This window comes from Perna viridis, chromosome 2, assembly GCF_037379345.1.
Source record: "Perna viridis isolate PV_CMFRI_1.1 ecotype Kerala chromosome 2, ASM3737934v1, whole genome shotgun sequence".
NCBI classification, from domain to species: domain Eukaryota; kingdom Metazoa; phylum Mollusca; class Bivalvia; order Mytilida; family Mytilidae; genus Perna; species Perna viridis.
The window spans coordinates 33,237,265-33,257,179 of NC_142446.1; the positions used below are offsets into that span (position 1 = coordinate 33,237,265).

The window sequence follows — 19,915 nt, forward strand, 5'->3', positions numbered from 1 at the left end:
GTCAAATAAGCTGTTGTCCAATCAAAGTTACTGAAACAGAGAATCAAGGAATGATTCAGTTACAGGGGCCGGCATTTTGATTCATTGAAAAGAAACGGTTTTACTGCTTCCTACGAAAGTTAAAAAATGACAGATAACGTTGATCAGAAGGGGAGATCACAGCAATTCAAAAACAAAGGCAAAGATGCCGAGGTGAATTCGTTATTTAAGATTGTCATTTCTCGTTTATAAGATTTAGTCAATGATATAACTGACGAACGGTCTAACATGTGCTTTCTTCCAAATCGGCCATCAAAGACAACTATAGTATACACTTGCAATATGGAGATTCAACTGCGCTGTTGTCATTTGTTGATGTTTAGTTTTTCCCATTAGCTTCACTTCAGGATGTGAGTCGCCTGTAGAACAAAGATAATCCTGATACCACGAACTAACGAATACTTTTCATTTACTTTGATTCAGTAACTGCTCCTAGCTCAGGACTTCGCAGATCTATCATGTTTTACCTACACTGTTGTCTGTCTTATGTTTAAGATAAAGCATACATGAAATTTAAGATGCATGTTCTCTTGAATAATGTGTAGATCTACACTTACTGGTCATTTATTGCATAATTAGACCTAACTAAGTCTGAATTTCATCTGACCCTGCAACCCTCCTCTTATTCGGATATTGATATGTATAGCTTGGGTCAGAACGATATACCATTTTAATAGTTTGAATATTTAGCAATATCACACTTCTAATCAGGTTGAAATGGTGACTGCTAGTTCTATAACATAACACCACACATTTTATGTTTATCTTTCATGTTTTCATTGGATATTTCCATTTTTTGTTTAGTCAAAATGTGAGGTTATTTAATAAAACATCCCTTAACATCATACATTAAATATATATTCCCCTACATTTTAAGAAGTTTAGCTTGAGTATGTCGAGTGAATATTGGCATGATATGCACACAGTGTTCGCATTTTAGGTGCTAGCCCCAAGCCCAGGGCTAATAGAAATTGGTTTGGGCTAGTGAAATGATATGTACTTTTAATGTTTTGGGTTCGTTGAATCCTATACAGTCCTCTATTATTCTGGTCAGTCATTGAGAATTTTGAAGGAAAGGACTGTGCACAAATTTGTTGACTTGTAAAGCTTTGTTTACGATCTGCCATTTTAATTTCCGGTAAACAGGATGTGGCAAAACCTATGTGACGGTCCCGATCTTGTATTAGTATTCAAAGAAAATTATCTTGGTAATTTAAGATATATTACCTTGCAAATTAGTTGTTTATTGTCAAAATATAAATGAAGAAGAAGCAAATGATCAACATTTTCTTGTTTTATAATGATGAATCTGTTGAAATATAATTTTATTTTTAAAATATGAGTGCAGAAATGAAGTACTTAGTTTGTTACCGTAAAGTACATGAAAAACTTCATTGGGAGGGAATATGGCTAGCCAGATCAATATTCCACGAGCCAGAATGGCAGGTTGGGGGAAAAATGGTTTCCCACACTGTGTATAAATATTCTATAAGATTCCAGTCTTATAAAATGTATCTATTCCATTCCGTACCAGGTAACAAGCTTCACCCACTCTAGTCTTGTGAGATTTCACATATAAACAGTTCAATAACTTTTTTTTCCATCTTAAGTCTCTGTTTTTAGTTCTACTAACATAACTTGACTTAATAGATGGTTATATAAAATAGAATTTATCATTATTTGGCTTCAACATAGTCAAGTGCTTTTACTACTACTTAAGAGTTCATGTTATATCTATTTGTAAATGACTACATATGTCTTCTGGTATAAGATCTTTTTTCAGTCTTCATGGTAAGCTTTCTTATAACAAGTCTAGTAATTTTTTCGTGTGTTTTTACATTGAATTATGTATTTTGTGCTTGTCCTGTACTGTATCTGGTTGTAATCCTATTATTTGGATTTTATACCAATAAATAATTAGAATTAAAATTAATTTTGAGACTTTTTTGGCTAGATCCTTCAATCTCTGTTTCCGCTATATAGATGACGTATTATCTTTAAACAATCCTAATTTTGGGGATTAGATACATCGCATCTACCCAAAAGAACTTGAGATAAAGGATACTACAGACACGGTGAAGTCAGCCTCATATCTTGACCTACACTTAGAAATAGATGGTATAGGAAAACTATTGACCAAACTTTAAGACAAATGTGATGACTTTTCATTTAGAATTGTCAACTTTCCTTTCTTCTGTGGCAACATCCCTTCGGCTCCTGCATATTAAGTGTTCATATCACAACTCATACGTTATGCCAGAGCTTGCCGAAACTACACAGACTTTTTGTATCGCGCTAGAACTCTGACAACTAGGCTTCTGGAACAGGGTTATGTTGCTACAAGATTGAAGTCATCACTACAGAAGTTTTATGGTCGTCATCATGAACTCGTGGATCGTTATGGTGTATCCATCAGCACCACGAAAACTGATTTATTCAACGGGTCATAGTTTTCCTTTCCTCTTAAATCGTCTACCCCGGACTTGACTTTTTATGAGCAACTCGGCAGGTGTCTCTAGAAAAGCAGAGGAAGCTTACCCTACCGGTGCACCTGGTCCATGCTCCCAGTTTTTAGTGGAGTCAGAGTTGCTCATTTACTTTTGTTACTTTGTATGTATGATTTTAGTTACTTTATGTTCTTTGTTGTGTATGTCTGTTTTCCATGTCTGGTCTTTGTCCCTGGATTACATTCTTTTGATTACCGCTATAACCTTGGTTCCCTTGATTACTCTTTCATATATATTACCAGCCCAGGGTTTCAGACTTCTAGTTTATGCAGAAGATTTTGAAAAAAGTGGAAAGAAGAAAATTAGTGAGAATTTCTTTTGTTTAATGTAAAAAGAAAACCCTAATCAATATGCTATGATTTTATTATTAATGGACTGGTGTTTCTTTACTCATAGGAAATGCGAAGAAGACGCCAAGAAGTCACCATAGAACTGAGAAAGGTAAACATTGATTATATGCAATTTTAAAGCGTGGTTTAATGGTCAATAATCTATAACTTCAGGTATCATCAGTCTTATCTGATTCTGTTCTAGTTTCAGTTTCGTCCTTAGTTAATGTATGTTTTATTTTCATTCTAGTTTCAGATAATTTGAATTAATAATGTGAAACAATTAAGAACTTTACTTATGTTTCTTTAAATATAAATTTATAATAAAAAGGAGAATTTCATGTTCTGCCTCCTTCAGTATTTGGTATATATGCCAATTATATGGCTGAACTTCTTTACAGAACAAAAGAGAGCAGCATGTGTTGAAAAGAAGGAACGTGCCTGCCCAAGACAGCACAGATTCAGATGAAATTGAGAAGCTTCCAAACCAGTCCCTAAAGACCATTGTTGAAAATGCTGCTAGTGAAGAGCCTGGTGTACAACTCAGTGCTGTACAGGCTGCAAGGTAGGAGTGTGTTATATTTTAAGGAAATTTTTTACTTGCAAAGGTAATTAAGTGAGTTAATAAATTTTTGTGGAGTAGTATTTTGTGTATGTAAATATCCAGATGAACGTCGAACAATTCATGCAGGGTTCCAGAATTTTCTAAAGAATTATACTGTTTCTGGTGCATTTTCTATGATTAAAATGAATATAAAAAAACTGTCAGATCTATCTTTCCCTGTGTCAAATTTCACTTGCCTTGACATGTATGATTATCAGATATTGTTAACAGGGTAGGAAACACTCAAATTCCAGCTAGTCCTGAATACAATTTTTCAATATATTTACTGTATGGCTATATAGATTTTCGCTAAAATTAGCCAGCCCTGCCAAAAAACTATCAAAATATTAGTCTTATTTTTTGAGCTGAAAATGTACTTATCAAATAACCTCCTGTTATGAGGCCTAAACTTTTGTCCAAATATTCTTAATCTCCTGATCTGAGTTTTAAGGTTTGTCAGATGATTTATGAAATAAATCTAGGATAATTGATAAAGCCCAACTTACTGCTGCTATTGACCATCAATTTACATCAAAGTTTAGAATGGTATCATGCTGATTTTTCTATCATTTGCTATCAAGTATAAAAAAAGTGTGATGTTATGATTGGTTATATTAGCATTGTACAGAACATACTTCTTTTCTTCAGAAAGCTATTATCTAGTGACAGAAATCCACCTATTGATGATTTGATCTCATCAGGAATTTTACCTATTCTTGTCAACTGTTTGCTAAAGGATGATAAGTAAGTTAATATACAGTACTTGGGTTGACATGAAAGGTTGTCCTAGTGTCATGTACAGTTACAACTGACATTCAGATAAATGAAAAATGAATTGTATTTGTATAATTTTGATGTCAGAAGAACAATTCTGGCACTTCTAAAGACAACTGGCTAATGATAATTCGTTTTTGTTATATAGTAATAATCATCTACCCTGCTAGCAGGACAACTTTACTAACACTGCATATGTTATCTACAGAGGTGTTTATATTTACGATTTCGCCATAATTTCTACAAAAATTGGCCGAAACATGCGATTTACGATTTGTACTGTTGAAATTACTGTTCCCTGATGTTAAAAAAATAAATTCGTTTCTTCATTAAATCTTACATTTAAACAAGGTCTATAGAGCGCTTGAATGAAATGGTTAATTGTTATAGTGTCAAGCGCTTAGAAGACTTGATCAGAAAAGGAAGCATGTTTTAACAGGTTTTGCTATGAAAATATAGAAGATAAGTACATCAGGGATGCTTGAACAAAAAATTATTTTTTAAACATAAAAGGCCTTATTAAATTAAGTGAAGAAAACAAGTGCATTATATGCATAAAGGTGCCCTTTTTGTTGGAATATATGAAAATTTCAAGAACTAGTGAGAACGTGGCAAAACTACTGACTACTTGATATGCAAACTACTGAGGTAATTGATATGGGATAAACAGGTCTGTATCTATTATACTGGTTGATGTAAATCGCTTTAGGTTGTTATGACATGTACATGTAGTTCAACTATCTTAAGTTTTATATATTCTTACTTCCTTGTCAGTGGCTTTCTTGTAGAAGTCAAAGTATAGTCACATTGTCAGTATAATTAGCTACCATACAGAGTGAGAAAAAATATTAGGTAAGATGCTCGGAGCCAATTCCTCAAAATATGGATAAGATAACATATATTATGGTGTACTACATGTATTTAATGAATGTATTTTTTTTCATTTTTCAGTCCATCTTTGCAATTTGAAGCTGCTTGGGCTTTAACAAACATAGCATCTGGCACCTCCAGACAAACACAAGCAGTGGTGAATGCAGGTACATATTGTAAATTGCTAACAAAAATATTACAAAGTTTTGATTGAAAGACAAACGACCTGTAGTTCAACTGCTCTTTCATTTTTGCTATAGACTTCAGCAGTTGTGTAGGAAAGGCACCTTCTAAAATTATGTTGTAATTATTTCTATCAAGTACAGGTACTGAAAAAGAAATGCTAGAATCTGTCTGTTTTATCACAGGAAAACAGTCTTTTTCTCCAAAGATAAATATGAAAACGATTTTATTAATTTCATTAAAACAATTTTGTGTCATGCATCTCATAAACAGAGGATTGATTGATTGTTGGGGTTTAGCGCCTGAGCAGCAATATTTCAGCTATATTCAGGCGATGAACATAAACAGAGGAACAATTCAGACCATTTCTGGGTATGTTACATTGAAATCTCTGGCTTATCAGGTAATATGGAGAAGAGTTACAAGAATTTTTTTTTTTTTTTGTTCATTTTGAAAAGTTTTGTGCTTGGTATTCACACAAGTGTTTTACAGGGAGTCCAAATATATTTTCAAGAGAGGAAGGTCCAGCATCCTTTTTTTTTTTAATCTTGAGTGTAAAATTAGTTGTAAGTATTATCAACATAATACATGAAAATATTGTAACATTACAACTTATAACTGATTTTACACTAACAATTTTTCTGTGAAATTGACCACAGGCCTTTTTTCAAGTTCCACTGAAATCTACTATAGGAAAAAAATTTGAAATATCAATAAAGTGTCAGCTAAAAGGCTTGGAATGTCCAGGACTCAGGTGAATGAATTTTGCAAAGGTTAAAGATCAGAAATTGAGGACCCTAGACTTTGGGCCATCACTAGTTTACTTTAAAACTTTATGTGAAGTCATTCATTGAATTATCTCTTTTCTTTGCAGGAGCAGTACCTTTGTTTTTAAGACTTTTATCATCTCCACATCAAAATGTTTGTGAGCAGGCAGTCTGGGCTTTAGGAAATATAATTGGTAATGTATTATTCATTTAAAGAAGGATTAAGTCTTTTTGTCAATTCTTTACTAGTTCTTAAACTGATTCTTTTTAAAACAACATTCAATGAGAAGATGAAAGAGGGATCCAAGCGGGGTTTGAAACTTTGATCTTAAGACTGCCACATAGAAAAGTTAAAGCTACTATGAACCTGCCTTCAAATTGTAGAAACCTGTCTCCAAATTTGCTAGAATGTAAAAAAAATAAGAGTTTATTAGTTCGAAATGCATTTTACTGTTATTTGTAACTTTGTCAAGTAAGTGGGCCAACACTTATTTCTATCCATGCACTTGACTATTTTCAGTAGTTCCCTTAGCTTCTGTATTTAGTACTCTAGTAACTCAGGTTTCTGTCATTTTGAGTGATGCTTGATAGGAAGTGTATTATGATAGGACTTATCCTAGAACTACACTAAAATTATCCTGGTTGGTGTTGAATTTTTTGGTTTTTTTTTTTAATGAATTCCAGAGTCTCTGCTTTATTTTGTTATTTTTGGTGACCCTTAGGTCTTAGAGGTTTTAATAAATACATAGATTTAAGTTATCAAACAAACAGATTATTCTTTCTATTATTTCTATTATGTCATTTTGGAATACAGCTTTTCATGTAAAATGATGTAATTTATGTTTATGTATTGTATTAAAGGTTATTTACAGGTCAGTAAGGTGTCTCATTTGAATATGTGATAAACAAGGAACATACATGTATTCAATTATAGAGTCAGCAATGAAATTTAAATGTATTTGGTTTTGCAAAACTCTAAATAACTGTTACATTGTTTTACTAAGAAGTATTGGTATTTGAAGTATAGTTCAGTTATGCTAGTCTTAAAAAAATTGGTTTGATGTTCTTAATTAAAACCTTCATAATCAGAAGACTTTTCTACATTCCTATTAAAGACAAATGAAAACATTTATTCATTTTTAAATCATTTTCTTTTTAAATTAGACCTTTCTTTTGGCCTCTTTAAAAAACTACTACCAATTTTTTTTGGTAGTCAGTGGCAGTAAGAATAATGTTGTAAAACTGAAATTCCAATTACGTATTTTTTCTTCTTGTGGAAAAAATCGGGTCGAGGGATCCATAAATCAACGAATTAAAAAAAAATGTGGCCTGAGTTATGGGTAACTTTAAGTACCAGTCCTTTTAAAAATCAAACACTGCCCATGGTAAAGTAATTCATGGTGTATAAAAACCCATGGATCAGAAGATGCTTTTTTAGTCTACATATGCTATATTTTTATGTGACAATAGTCCTTCCTGTATTTACATCTGTACTTTTGAGAAAAATACACTTACTGGTAAATTTCCCACATAAATCAACCAAATCAAACAAAATCAAGAACGATAACTCTTACATAGTACTAATTTCATGTACAATCTGTATAAAATTTATCACAAAGGTGCAACCCCCAAATGAAAAAGTAAGACTGGTTTTGTGATCTATAATGGTTTGTGAAGACTGAATTCGGTGGGTTTTTGACATGCATGAATCACCTTCTCTCTGATTTGTATAGACTGCTTCTTAAAACAATTGAATAAAACTTGGTCATTTGAAGAAAATATAGTTGGAGATAGCTGTTGTCTTGAAAATTAACTGGATTTCACTAAGACCCTGGGTTGGGCAACCACATATGAGCCACTTCAGCTCATTTTCTTCTTTCTGTTTACAGGTGATGGACCAGAATGCAGAGACTATGTGATAAAAGAAGGAGCTGTTAAACCACTTCTAGCATTTATAAATCCTAGTATCCCTTTACCTTTCCTAAGAAACGTAGCATGGGTAATTGTTAATCTATGTAGGAATAAAGAACCACCACCGCCATTAGACACAATTCAAGAGATTTTACCAGCTCTTCAACAATTAATTCACCACACAGATATAAATGTAAGTAATTGTTGTACGGGATGAGTTTGTTAAAAACTGTTGTACCTGCACTTTTCTGTTCTGGTCTGAGACTGTTTATAGTCTTAAGATTCTCTGATTAGTGCTAGATTAATTAAAAGTTAATTAGCAGAGCAAGTTTTCTTCTATTTGTTTCTGTCAGTCACTTTTATACAATATGCATATAGGATTATTTAATGAGGTAAACATTTCCTCACATTATTTGTTTTGAAGCTTTTGCGGTGTTTGTAATTTTTTTATTTGCACATTATGTAAGTGACAGGTTATCTCAATATCATGAATGTGCTTTATTTATAACAAATAGATGCATTTTTTTTTTTTTTTTTGAATTGTCAAATTTTATTTAATATAAAGAATTATTTCATTTGTAGAATAGATTGAGTAGATCATCTGGGTTATCAAAAGAAGTTTTACTTTGGTATTCGAAGTTGCATCATGGTTTATTTAAATCTCAGAAACCTCCAACTTTGGTCCCCTAGGAACAATACTCTTCCACAATGATTTATGAATTATTTTGTTGTGAATTCTGTCGGTTGAGAAATGGGATTATTCTTGACAGTGCAGGAGTTTAATTTGTACAGTGTTAAAAATTTGCAGATTTGCATTGATTTCTATATTTACCGAATTAGTTTTTTTATCTTGGCAGATTTTAGTCGACACAGTTTGGGCATTATCCTATCTGACAGACGGTGGTAATGAGCAGATACAGATGGTTATTGATTCTAGTGTCGTACCTTTCTTAGTTCCTTTACTTAGTCATCCTGATGTTAAAGTTCAGGTAGGAACATTGATTTATATTTCACAGTTCTGTATATTTACAAGAACATATACATGTAAGAATATGACAGGTGCTACAGTACTGGAACTGGGAATTATGGGAAACTGTTAATTGCTAAAATGCATCCAGTACTCTTAAGCATTTGCTCTACACTTGATGAAGCAGGTCTAGGGCCATGATGACTGATTTAACTAATTAGTGTGATACTACACTGTGTTCACAGATTCACACATGCGTTCAGTTATGATGGTGTAGGAAACATCGGTATTATATAGGTTACTACCTAGAGACCCCATTTAAAAGTACCTTAATAGTCTAGCTAGATTTTCATAGAAAGTGGTATTGCTTTTTTTCAAATTGTTGTAATTGTCCTGCTAGAGAATGATAAATCTGGATACATTGAAAGAAAAACCCATATCACCTACCATAATACTTATGTATTAGTCGATTCGCCTACAAGTTGGACCTCCCTTTTCAATTTGAAATTTCTGGAACCTAGACCTGCTTATAAAATGGACTGATTTCTGACAGCTGCATTGCTGAAATTCGTTAATTACAATGAGTTTATATACCTGTTTGTTTTTATAATTTCAATAAATGTTGAAATGAATAATTACAGGCCTGAGTTATTTTTACAGTAATAAGTAGTTAAATTATTGACAAGCCGTGTGAATTTTTTTTTCATTCTTTCTAATTTGGCACAACAATAACATAAATTAAAGTCATAAATATAGGGAACAAGGAATAAAACAGAAAGTTTTTGATAACTCTAACAACTCATTTTTCAAGATATTTCAGTAAGTTACAAAGTTTTATTTGAAGGAAAAATAAACTCATAAAAAGAATTGTCATAACCAACTATAATATTTATTACTTTTGTCACAAATTATGGTATGTTATTTTGGGGCATATTTATTACACCTGTCAGTTTTTGACTATAAGAGTATACACAGGTAAGAATCAATACATAGAATGGATGACTGGGAAAAATATAAACAAAAGGGCCAGTATTGTGGCAAAATAAAGACAGTAAATATTCTTTTACTACATGATATTCTGGCTGTAAAAGATAGAAGATTAAGACAGTCTTCCTAAAACTGACGTTTACAATTTAAACAGGCTACCTTTAATTATTGGGGTAAACCACGCCTGTCTGTCTTTTCAAAGTTGGTGTCATGCTCATGTCAGTTATTAAGCTGTTGACATTTTCAAGCTGAAAATTTTAGTTCATAAGCTGGATCTCATATATAAGTTGGAACCCTTCCAAGCAGTTAAAATTCTATCCAAAAAATCTGACTTGTAGGTGAGAATATATGTTACAAGTATAGCCCATGAATCCTTTCACTAAAAGACTTTGTTTAAAATGATATTCTTTGACAAATTGTAATGTGTTTACAAAGATTTGTATGCACAGCTTGATATGCACTTTTCTCTAAAAGCTGTCAGACCATATTGTCTAAGGTCTACTGAAAAGTGCAAGATTAATTAAAAGATAATTAGCAAAACAAGTTAATATGTACTTGTCTTTGTCAGTCACTTTTTTACAAAATGCATTTACATAATTTCATATCAGATACATATAGAATCTCCTTCAGTCTGATATGGCTGAAATACATCTCTACTTTTGATGAAAGGATTTAGATTGAGAAATGAATCAAGTGCATTTTTTAGCATTTTAAAAATCACTCAATTACAATAGGGTACTTGTACTTCCACACTTTTCAAACTTTATCACCAAAAACTGTTAACATCCAAAAGAAGTGCTCCTGCATAATTTCTGATTAAACCAGAAATAATGTGTATGAACTTCTTTTTTTGCTTCATTTTATTTTATGCCATAAAATTTGAGTCATACATATTCAGGCTTTTTTTTTTTTGCAGACAGCAGCTCTACGAGCAGTGGGTAACATTGTTACAGGTACAGATGAACAGACACAAGTAGTATTAGCATGTGATGCCCTTTCTCATTTTCCATCTCTGTTGACGCATCCAAAGGAAAAGATAAATAAGGTTAGGAAAGAGGATACATTTGAATTGTCAAATTGTTAGTATCAAACTGATCATTTTATGCATATTTCTACATTACAAAAAGAAATCATTGTAGAAAAAAAATAGAATTTTACAAAGATTGTTACACTGTGAACAATGATTCTTTGACTTGAAGTTTTACTTTACTTGCTTAATTATTTTTTAACAGGAAGCAGTGTGGTTTTTATCAAACATCACAGCAGGTAACCAAAATCAAGTTCAAGCTGTTATAGATGCTGGATTAATTCCCTTGATTATCCATCATTTAGTTAGAGTAAGTATAGAATACAATTTTTATTTTTATTGACAGGCCTGATTGTGTTATTTCTAAAGAAATTCAATTGATTCAATATATTAGTTCTAAAAAGTCATCATAAAATGCAAATATAAACTGTATGCATGGAAGTCACGACTTGGATCTATTAGCCGCACGGTTAATTAAATCTGTTTATATACAGTATTAGGGTTTTTAATTAACCAACATGCTTCTCTTTCTCTAAACAATTCTATGGATTTGTGTAAAGTTAAGGCATCATATATTGGTGTACATGAAAGATGATATTACTAGGCGTTGCTTGTAAAGGGAGATAATCAAATAAATGGATTTGACATAAGTTTACATGTTCAGAATCTTTTAAGCACAAATCCTGTATTGATGGAACTTTATATGAAGATAAACGTGTTCATTTGCATTAGCAGATTATTTTATCAGTTACTTCAATCCTTGAGGACAACAACAACAACAAAAATTAACAACTTGTATAATTGTATTGCTATTGATGCTTTACTAAGGTATCAATACCTGTAGTACATGTACTGTAACAAATGACTTGTTCACTCAGCCATGGACATGATCAGTATTGGATATCCTTACAAAACTCTGCTTTATTTCTCAGGTAAGACTTTTTTATTGCTAAGGTTTAAATGAGATTGTTTGTATATTATCAGGGTGATTTCCAAACAAAGAAAGAAGCTGCTTGGGCCATCAGTAATTTAACCATAAGTGGAAGAAAAGAACAAGTAAGTGGTCCTTATAGCAATTTGAAATAGATTGAAATGAATTTTTATACTAATTTTGCTAGGATACCAAGTGAATTATTAGCACATTAGGTAGATTCATATTTAAGGTGCAGAGATTCTGGCAAATTGGATTTCAAAATTTTAATGACAAATATCCCTTTGTCCGATATATTTCAATTGGCCGATGGACACCTTTTTTCATTATTTTTTTTAAAAGAAGGGTATATACATTATGTCGCAATTTTCATGTGAATAAATATTTACCAGCAAACGTGTATTGTTGTCTTTTTTGCAATATATTAATTTGTGCACTGTACAGGTATAGACACAGGTAACATATTTGCATTATGTGTAAATTATAAAAATCGCTATGATTTTTCGGTAGTGTATACTCTTGTAGGAAACAGGTAATGTTTATGTTTAAAAATAGCTATGAGTACTGATTGATTTCTTGTAAGTACAGTTAAACCTTATCTAAAGTATCTCTCAGTTAAAGTAAATGGAGAAAGAAGTTTTCTGAATATATTTTATTAGGAATGGCACTAACGATGACAAGATAAAAATACACTCGATGTAATGTTCTACATAAAGCACTTCTTTGTGTGAATAATAATCTATGGGATCCACTGCACAAATTCTGTCATTACTGACTGTTTTTTCATTAACTAACTGAAACTGTTAATGGTATCTGGTCTTCATCTTTGTAAAAGTGGGTATAATTGAATATGTTGTTAAACTTACGTCCTTGGCATATCATAACCATAGAGGCTAGTAGTTCAGCTGATGTTATTCAAACAGCTGGGTGTACCTGCTTGTTGTCACTATCAGCTGTCTGCTCTCTCCAAGAATCACATCATTTCGTGTTCATTTTATCATCCATTTCGTGTTAATTGCCTGGATTAAGCTGAGATATTGCTGCTTGGGTGTTAAACCCCAACAATCAGTCAATCCCCTTATACAGCTCAGTATAGCCTGCTATAGATCTTAGATAAAAAAAAAATTATTTATTGTGATTCTGTGAAATACGGTTATTCAAGAAAAAAAAATTGGAAGTAAATTTTATATGTGCCAGACTATTGACAGAGACTTAGTACAACATATTTTATGAAAGAAAAAAAGAAAATAAACATTAATGGTTTTCAGTACAAATGCATTGTCTTTGTCATTAAAAAACAAAAAAACAACTCCATAGTGGTTGTGTCTTCTTTTCCTACATGTACAGGATATTAATTTGCATATTTATAATGAATAAATAGTCCCATAGATGGGTTTATAATTTATGAGCCCTTACTATATGAAAAGTATATATATTTCAATTTCTTCTGTGTACTTGAAGGAGGTTTATTTGAAATGTTATTGAAAAAAAATTGTGTTTAATGTTAGGTGTTTTTATCTTTTCAGGTTGCATTTGTTGTAGAAAATGGTGTTATTCCTCCATTCTGTGACTTACTATCTGTGAAAGACACTCAAGTAGTGAATGTTGTTTTAGATGGAATAAATAATATTCTGAAAATGGCAGGAAATGAAGTAGAAAAAATCTGTCAGCTGATAGAGGAATGTCAAGGTATGATTTATAATTTTGGGCACTATTTTCTGTGCTTTATGTCCGAATTATATATTGCATTCATACAAGTATAATCCTGTGTTAAGAAATACAAGTAAAAATATTTATCTTAGTGTTAATATTAATGTAGGGTATTTTATCTTGTTCATGAATATCCATCCAGCTTGCATAGTGGGAGGTAAATAGTGATACATGAATCATTGTGCTTCTCATATTTTAGATTTCTATCGAGATCAATGAGGTTAAAAGATACATGTTATCAAATTGGGAAGTGGATGTAAATGGTTAGTGAGCATTGCTCACAGTTTTTCTAGTTTATAAAGTATATTCACATACTGTGTTGTGTGAGAATCAGCCAGGATGATTGATGCATGTGCTACTTTTCAATTTGGAAGAAACATAATTTTTTACTTCCATATTAGTTGTCAAAAATGTACTTATTACTTCACAGTGTCTATACTACTATAGGTGTGATTATTACAACTGTTTCTTAATTGATGATTGTATACTTGTAAGAGTTTGACTCGTTGAATCTAACAGTCCTTTCAGGGGTTCACTTGATCAATCACAATCAAACTGGCTATTTATGTGAAAAATGGTCGTGAATGAAATTTGTCAATTAGGCCAGGAGTTATAAAAGCCTTTATATTTCTGATTAATTTCAGCCATACTCTCTCTAATTTTAGGAAGAAAAAGGTGTCCTGAAACCAGAAATTTTACTTTTGTTTTCACGTTTCTCCCAAACATTTAGTTTCCCAGTTATTGGACTTAAAAGACAAAAGATTCAACATATTTACAATATTTAAACTGTACTTTCTTGTCATTTTATAATTGGTTTGGTTTAGACAGGTGTTCAGTTTACCAAGGGTCTAAATACACTTAAATTGATATAACAGACTTTGAATTATATCAGTTTTAGACAGGTGTTCAGTTTATCAAGATTCTAAATATACTTAAATTTATATAAGATACTTTGAATTATGTCTGATTTAGACAGGTTTCAATGTGTTCTGACGACATTTTTTTTCAAGTTTTTTTTTTTATATTGGGAATGTAACTTTCACATTTTTATACTATAAAAAATCTATTTAGAAGAAATTTTCTGTTGATTATCATGACTTTACTTGTCCAAAAAACTTGTGTAAAATTAATTGCTTATGAAATGGAGTTGATATACTTATGGGGTGTGACTTAACAAGTTCTTTATTGTAGCTGTTAATTTTTTAAGGAAGAGCAAACATTGAAATTATACTTATATAAATGTAACACACATTTGCATTTGTGCTTGACAACTTCAGATGCTTGCTTTGACAATAATATTTCTTTATTTTGTAGGTTTAGATAAAATAGAAGCACTACAAACTCACGATAATGATGATATTTATAAACTAGCTTATGAAATTATAGATCAGTATTTCTCTGAAGATGTAAGTATTTTTATGCATGTGGTGAAATATAAACAAAATATGCAAATTAGTGTTTTAGGATTTCATTTATCTGTCACCTGTGGCAAGTGAAATTTGGTTTGACGTGCAAAGTTTTTTGTTATGTTCCACCTTCCATTTGGTTAGAAAAAAAAACTAGGATTCTGGAAAGTATTTTAAGATCAGATGGTAGACTGCTGTGAAGTTGATAATCGTATGTAGTTTCGTCATGTGGAAACCTACATTTTTCTATATTTTCTACAACAGTGCATCTGGCTCATCTCAACTTTCATGACTGGTCTTATACTGTAACACACTTTAAACAAGGACTAAATTATCAGATTGTCAGAGATGATGATAGTGGGATTTGTTCTATAATTTGAATGTAAAGTGCATTTTTGTTAGGTTTACAAAATCACTTGTGATAGCTCAAATTCGTGGTTTGAAGCAGGGATCAACTGTGTGTCCTAGCTAATGAAATAAATCATTTAATTTGAAGGTGGTGATGTAAGCTTAACAAAAATTCTAAACAATTGAATTTTAATAACAGTTAAAAAATCATTTTGAAAATGGGGATTTAATTTTATGGGGTTTGTAATTTTTTAGCTGGGTAAAGTTAAATTGTTATTTTGATTTTTTTTTTTTTTTTTTTTTTTCAAGCGGCCCATTAGCACATGTGATTTTTATGGGGTATTATGAAGTAGGAATATAAGCGCACCTACTAATGATTGGACATGATTTTTCTCTGATTGCTGCTGTAATATGGGCTTTTTCTTAGGAAATAATTTAGGACAAATCTTTGTGTAGCTCTCATTAGCTTGATTGAGCTTCACCATCTGATCTAGAATTATACATTAAATAAAATGAGGGGATGAAATAAATGATAGTGAAACAGACCAGCAATGAAGTACCATATAACGGCCAATTTTTGTGATTCGCTTTATGAATAGGGTATTATATTTTCCCAGTCTTATATTTTTTTGTTTACATTGATACAGATTACATGAGATCACTCTGAAATGTCTAAATTTAAAATTGGGGAGCTTATTGTCATGATTCCTTGATTCTCACAAATATAGTAAAAATTAGAACCTTGTGAAAATATCCCGCTATACCGTACTAAGCTATTACTGTGCTTACGTGCCTTCAATCAAGAGGTGGCACCAGGTACTTTTACCCTTTGAAGCTAAGAAAAACAGGAGGTTATCAGGTGTATCAATGATTTGTGTTAATATGTTCAAGTTATACCTACTTTCTTAATGACCACAGCAGAGATATGAAGTTTTTTTTTTTGTTTTTTTTTTTCTTATTTTAGATTGAAGAAGATCCTAACCTGGCCCCAGAAACACAGAACAATGCTTTCCAGTTCGACCCCAACTCTCAAGTTCCTCAAGATGGCTTCAAGTTCTGACAGAGTTCCACATTTCAGGACAGTTATCTGTCCTACGTGCTTTAATGGTGAAATATGGACTACTTTTCCTTCATCGATACAGTCGCAAGAGGGAGAGAGAGAGAGTTGATGGAAATTAAGGAGGTGCTGGGAGGAGACAGAGACCTCTCTGCTTTTATGAGGTGTCTGCTAATCTTAGCTTGCCTCCATCTGAGGTTTCCATTGCAACATATATAACAAGTTGATTATTGAACAAATCCATGTGAAATTTGTTCAGTCATCTAGTGCTGCTTACAAGTTTACATACTTGATAGATATTTATGGTATTGAATTTAAAGTGATTTCATTTGCATTAATGATAAGTCTTAAGCTAAACATCTGTGAAAGACTTCTTATTGCCTAGTGTGAGGGAAATAGTGCACCCAGAGGGTATAGTGTGTGAAATACGAGAGAAAGTTGGTATAATATTTACTTCCAAGAAATTTATAAAAAAATGTCTTGTGAAATATGGTACCCTATGTTTAACATCAATTTGATTCATTATGTCTAAAACTAAAAAAAAAATGTTGTTCCTGAGTTTTGGTTTTGTTGTTTCATTTCATTGTGGAAGTATGCAACAAACTCCAAATGTTGTTAAGTGGAAATTTATCAGCTTGTATTAATGTAGAAGTGGAGTTTTCACAATATTTAAACTTTTCATTTTTGAACAGTATTTAATTTTGCTACAGAAGCACAACAACTTGAGGACAAATGTATAATTTTAGTTTAGTAGCTCTTTATCTACCATGAAAAGAGCTGTTAAAAAACACTCGTAGTTACTTCAAGGACATTTTTAACACAGATTACTACGAAATCACCTTCATTCAAATTTTTCCATAGATGATAACACATTAAATAGACTAGACATGCCTATACCGGTATTCTGTTTGTGTTATCCTACTTCACTTATATAATGTCCATTTTTAGCTCACCTGGCCAAAAGCCATGTGAGCTATTGCCATCACTTGGCGTCGTCGTCGTCGTCGTCAACAATGGTACAAAACTCTTCTCCTCTGAAACTACTTGACTGATTAGAATCAAACTTGGTATAAATGTTTCTTGTGATATCCTGCATAGAACTGATTTGGGGATTTTTGATTCGTCAAAAAACATGGCTGCCGTTACTTAAAATAGAACATAGGGGTCAGACACTAGTTTCTCGCATATATCTCCATAACCTTTATGTTAAGCTAAATTCTGATGGGGTAAAAGCGTTCAGCATGATTAGATCTATCTCTGATCAAGTTTTGGTTTTAATCCGTTAAGCCACGTTGGAGTTATTGCCCTTTTTCAACGATTTTGCTATTTTTAATGTTATTTCTTTCAAAAATCTTCTCCTCTGACACCAATTGACCAATTGAATCCAAACTAGGTATAAATGTTCCTTGTGATATACTGCATAGAGCTGATTTGGGGATTTTTGATCCATCAAAAAACATGGCCCCCATTACTGAAAATATAACATGGGAGTCAGACAGTAGTTTTTCACATATATCTCAAAACCGTTAGGTTTAGCCAAACTCTTTCAGTTGTTGAAATGATCCTTAATATAAGGCTTTCAAAAGTCTTCAGGGATCAAAGTTGTCAGGTGACTCCTTGTAAGAGTTATTGCCCTTGAAAGAAGAAATTTTTTTTTTAGTTTTCAGCCAATATCTTGAAACCTATAATAGATAGAGAGAAACTTTTATTTGCTGAAATGATCCTTATGATAAGTCCTACCAAAGTCTTCTTGAGTCAAAATTATTGGACATCTCCTTGTTAAATTTATTACCCTTGAATGACAAACTTTAACCAGGTGAGCAATTCAGGCTCCCGGGAGCCTCTTGTTATTTCATTCCCCTTTCTTGTATTCTATGTTGAACTTTAAGTAGAAAGGTAATGGCTTTGATCTAGTATTTTTTTACTTTTTTGTTTTTTTGCCAATAAGGATTGCAGGTTTTCATTGCAAGAGATGATAAAGAACTGTGACATTTTTCATTAAAATTTGCTCAATTTGCTTTGAAGTAAGTCAGTGCAATTAATTTTTTGACTTGGACATCTGGAAATATTTTTGAAGTTTCATTTTTACCTCTTAGTTGATAACACTCAAAGCTTGACAAATTTGAATGAAACCTTTTATATTTAATAACAATAGATATCTCTTCAGCCATTCTGATTACCAGGGTATTCACTATATAATGAAGTGAACCCTTTTTAGTATATTTTTTCTGCAAGCATTATTTTTTAGGTAAGAAGCAGTAACATGGTTCCTATTGTTTTTACTCACTCTCTAGAGAGTATATAAATATATATATGTATAAATTCCTTGCTAGCAAATACTCCCAAGGAATTTCATTTTCATTTTCAATTATAACCATGCTCATTATTTTTATTACAATTTTTTTATTCGGCCTTCATTCTACTCAGTTCTTTTGTTTGTTGGAATGTTTGTGCTCTACATGTTATTCTCTTCTTTCAGTCAATCTAACATATTTTTGGTAGTGCATGAAGTTTTAACATTTTTGTCCTTCAATGTGTTATGTATTCAAGTCGTTTTATTTCTTTTCTTCTAGTAGCCATGGTCTTTCATTAATTTTATGTGAAATGGGACTGTATCATAAATACTGGGTTTGATTCCGACTTAGTTACAGTTTTGCATAATTCTTGTCATAAAATATTGTCTTGTTTTTTAATACATTCTGACATTATGATTTTGACTTATATGCTCTTACAGCTATCAATGTAAGGTGTGTATAGGTTCTCAGATTATATGACACATCAGTAGTATTGCCTCTTCTGTTTTTTTATCTCCGATAAAGCATGTATATCAGAATATAAGTTTTTCTTATACAGACTATTTAAAATTGCTGTGCTGATTAGTGAAACATTTACTTTTGTTTCTTCATTATTTTTTTTTATTAAATGACTTGATTTATTTTTCATTATTAAAATTGCAAACAATGGTCATGAAGTATTGTTGGTACATGGTTGTAGAATTATGTATCATCAAGTTCAAAGGTCATCAAGTTCTAAGGAATTTGTTTTATTTCTTCAGTTTAAATTGACTCATTTTGCATTTATCTAACTAATTTGTGTTTCTTTTTACTTTTTATAATTGGTTATACAGAAGTCATGATTTGATAATAAGTTTTGGATGTTTGACATTCACATTTCATGCACCATTTGTCTTCTTTTTTTTTTTTTTTTTTTTTTTTTTAGCTCACCTGGCCATAGGCCATGTGAGCTATTGCCGTCACTTGGCGTCCGTCGTTGTTAACAATTTTTTCTAAACTCTTCTACTCCAACACCACTTAACCTATTGGAACCAAACTTGGTATGAATGTTCCTTGGGGTATCGTGCATAGAACTATGGTGGGGATTTTTTATCCCTGGAAAAATATGGCTGTCGTTGCTAAGAATAGAACAAAGGGGTCAGACAATAGTTTTTAGCAAGTATCTCCAAAACCATTAGGTTTAGCAAAATTATTTCTATAGCTG

At 31.8% G+C, this 19,915-nt stretch overlaps 1 protein-coding gene across 1 annotated transcript; it reads left to right on the forward strand.

The window, feature by feature from the left end:
- Positions 1-33: 33 nt before the first annotated feature.
- LOC148624711 (importin subunit alpha-4-like) lies at positions 34-19,350 on the forward strand. Its single transcript, XM_088567560.1, has 14 exons — positions 34-192; positions 2,943-2,987; positions 3,277-3,440; positions 4,128-4,223; positions 5,205-5,290; positions 6,181-6,267; positions 7,963-8,177; positions 8,842-8,973; positions 10,855-10,983; positions 11,171-11,275; positions 11,950-12,021; positions 13,423-13,585; positions 14,921-15,012; positions 16,325-19,350. Exons 1-14 carry the CDS (start codon positions 127-129, stop codon positions 16,418-16,420), a joined length of 1,548 nt encoding a protein of 515 aa, XP_088423686.1. The 5' UTR covers positions 34-126; the 3' UTR covers positions 16,421-19,350.
- Positions 19,351-19,915: the final 565 nt, after the last annotated feature.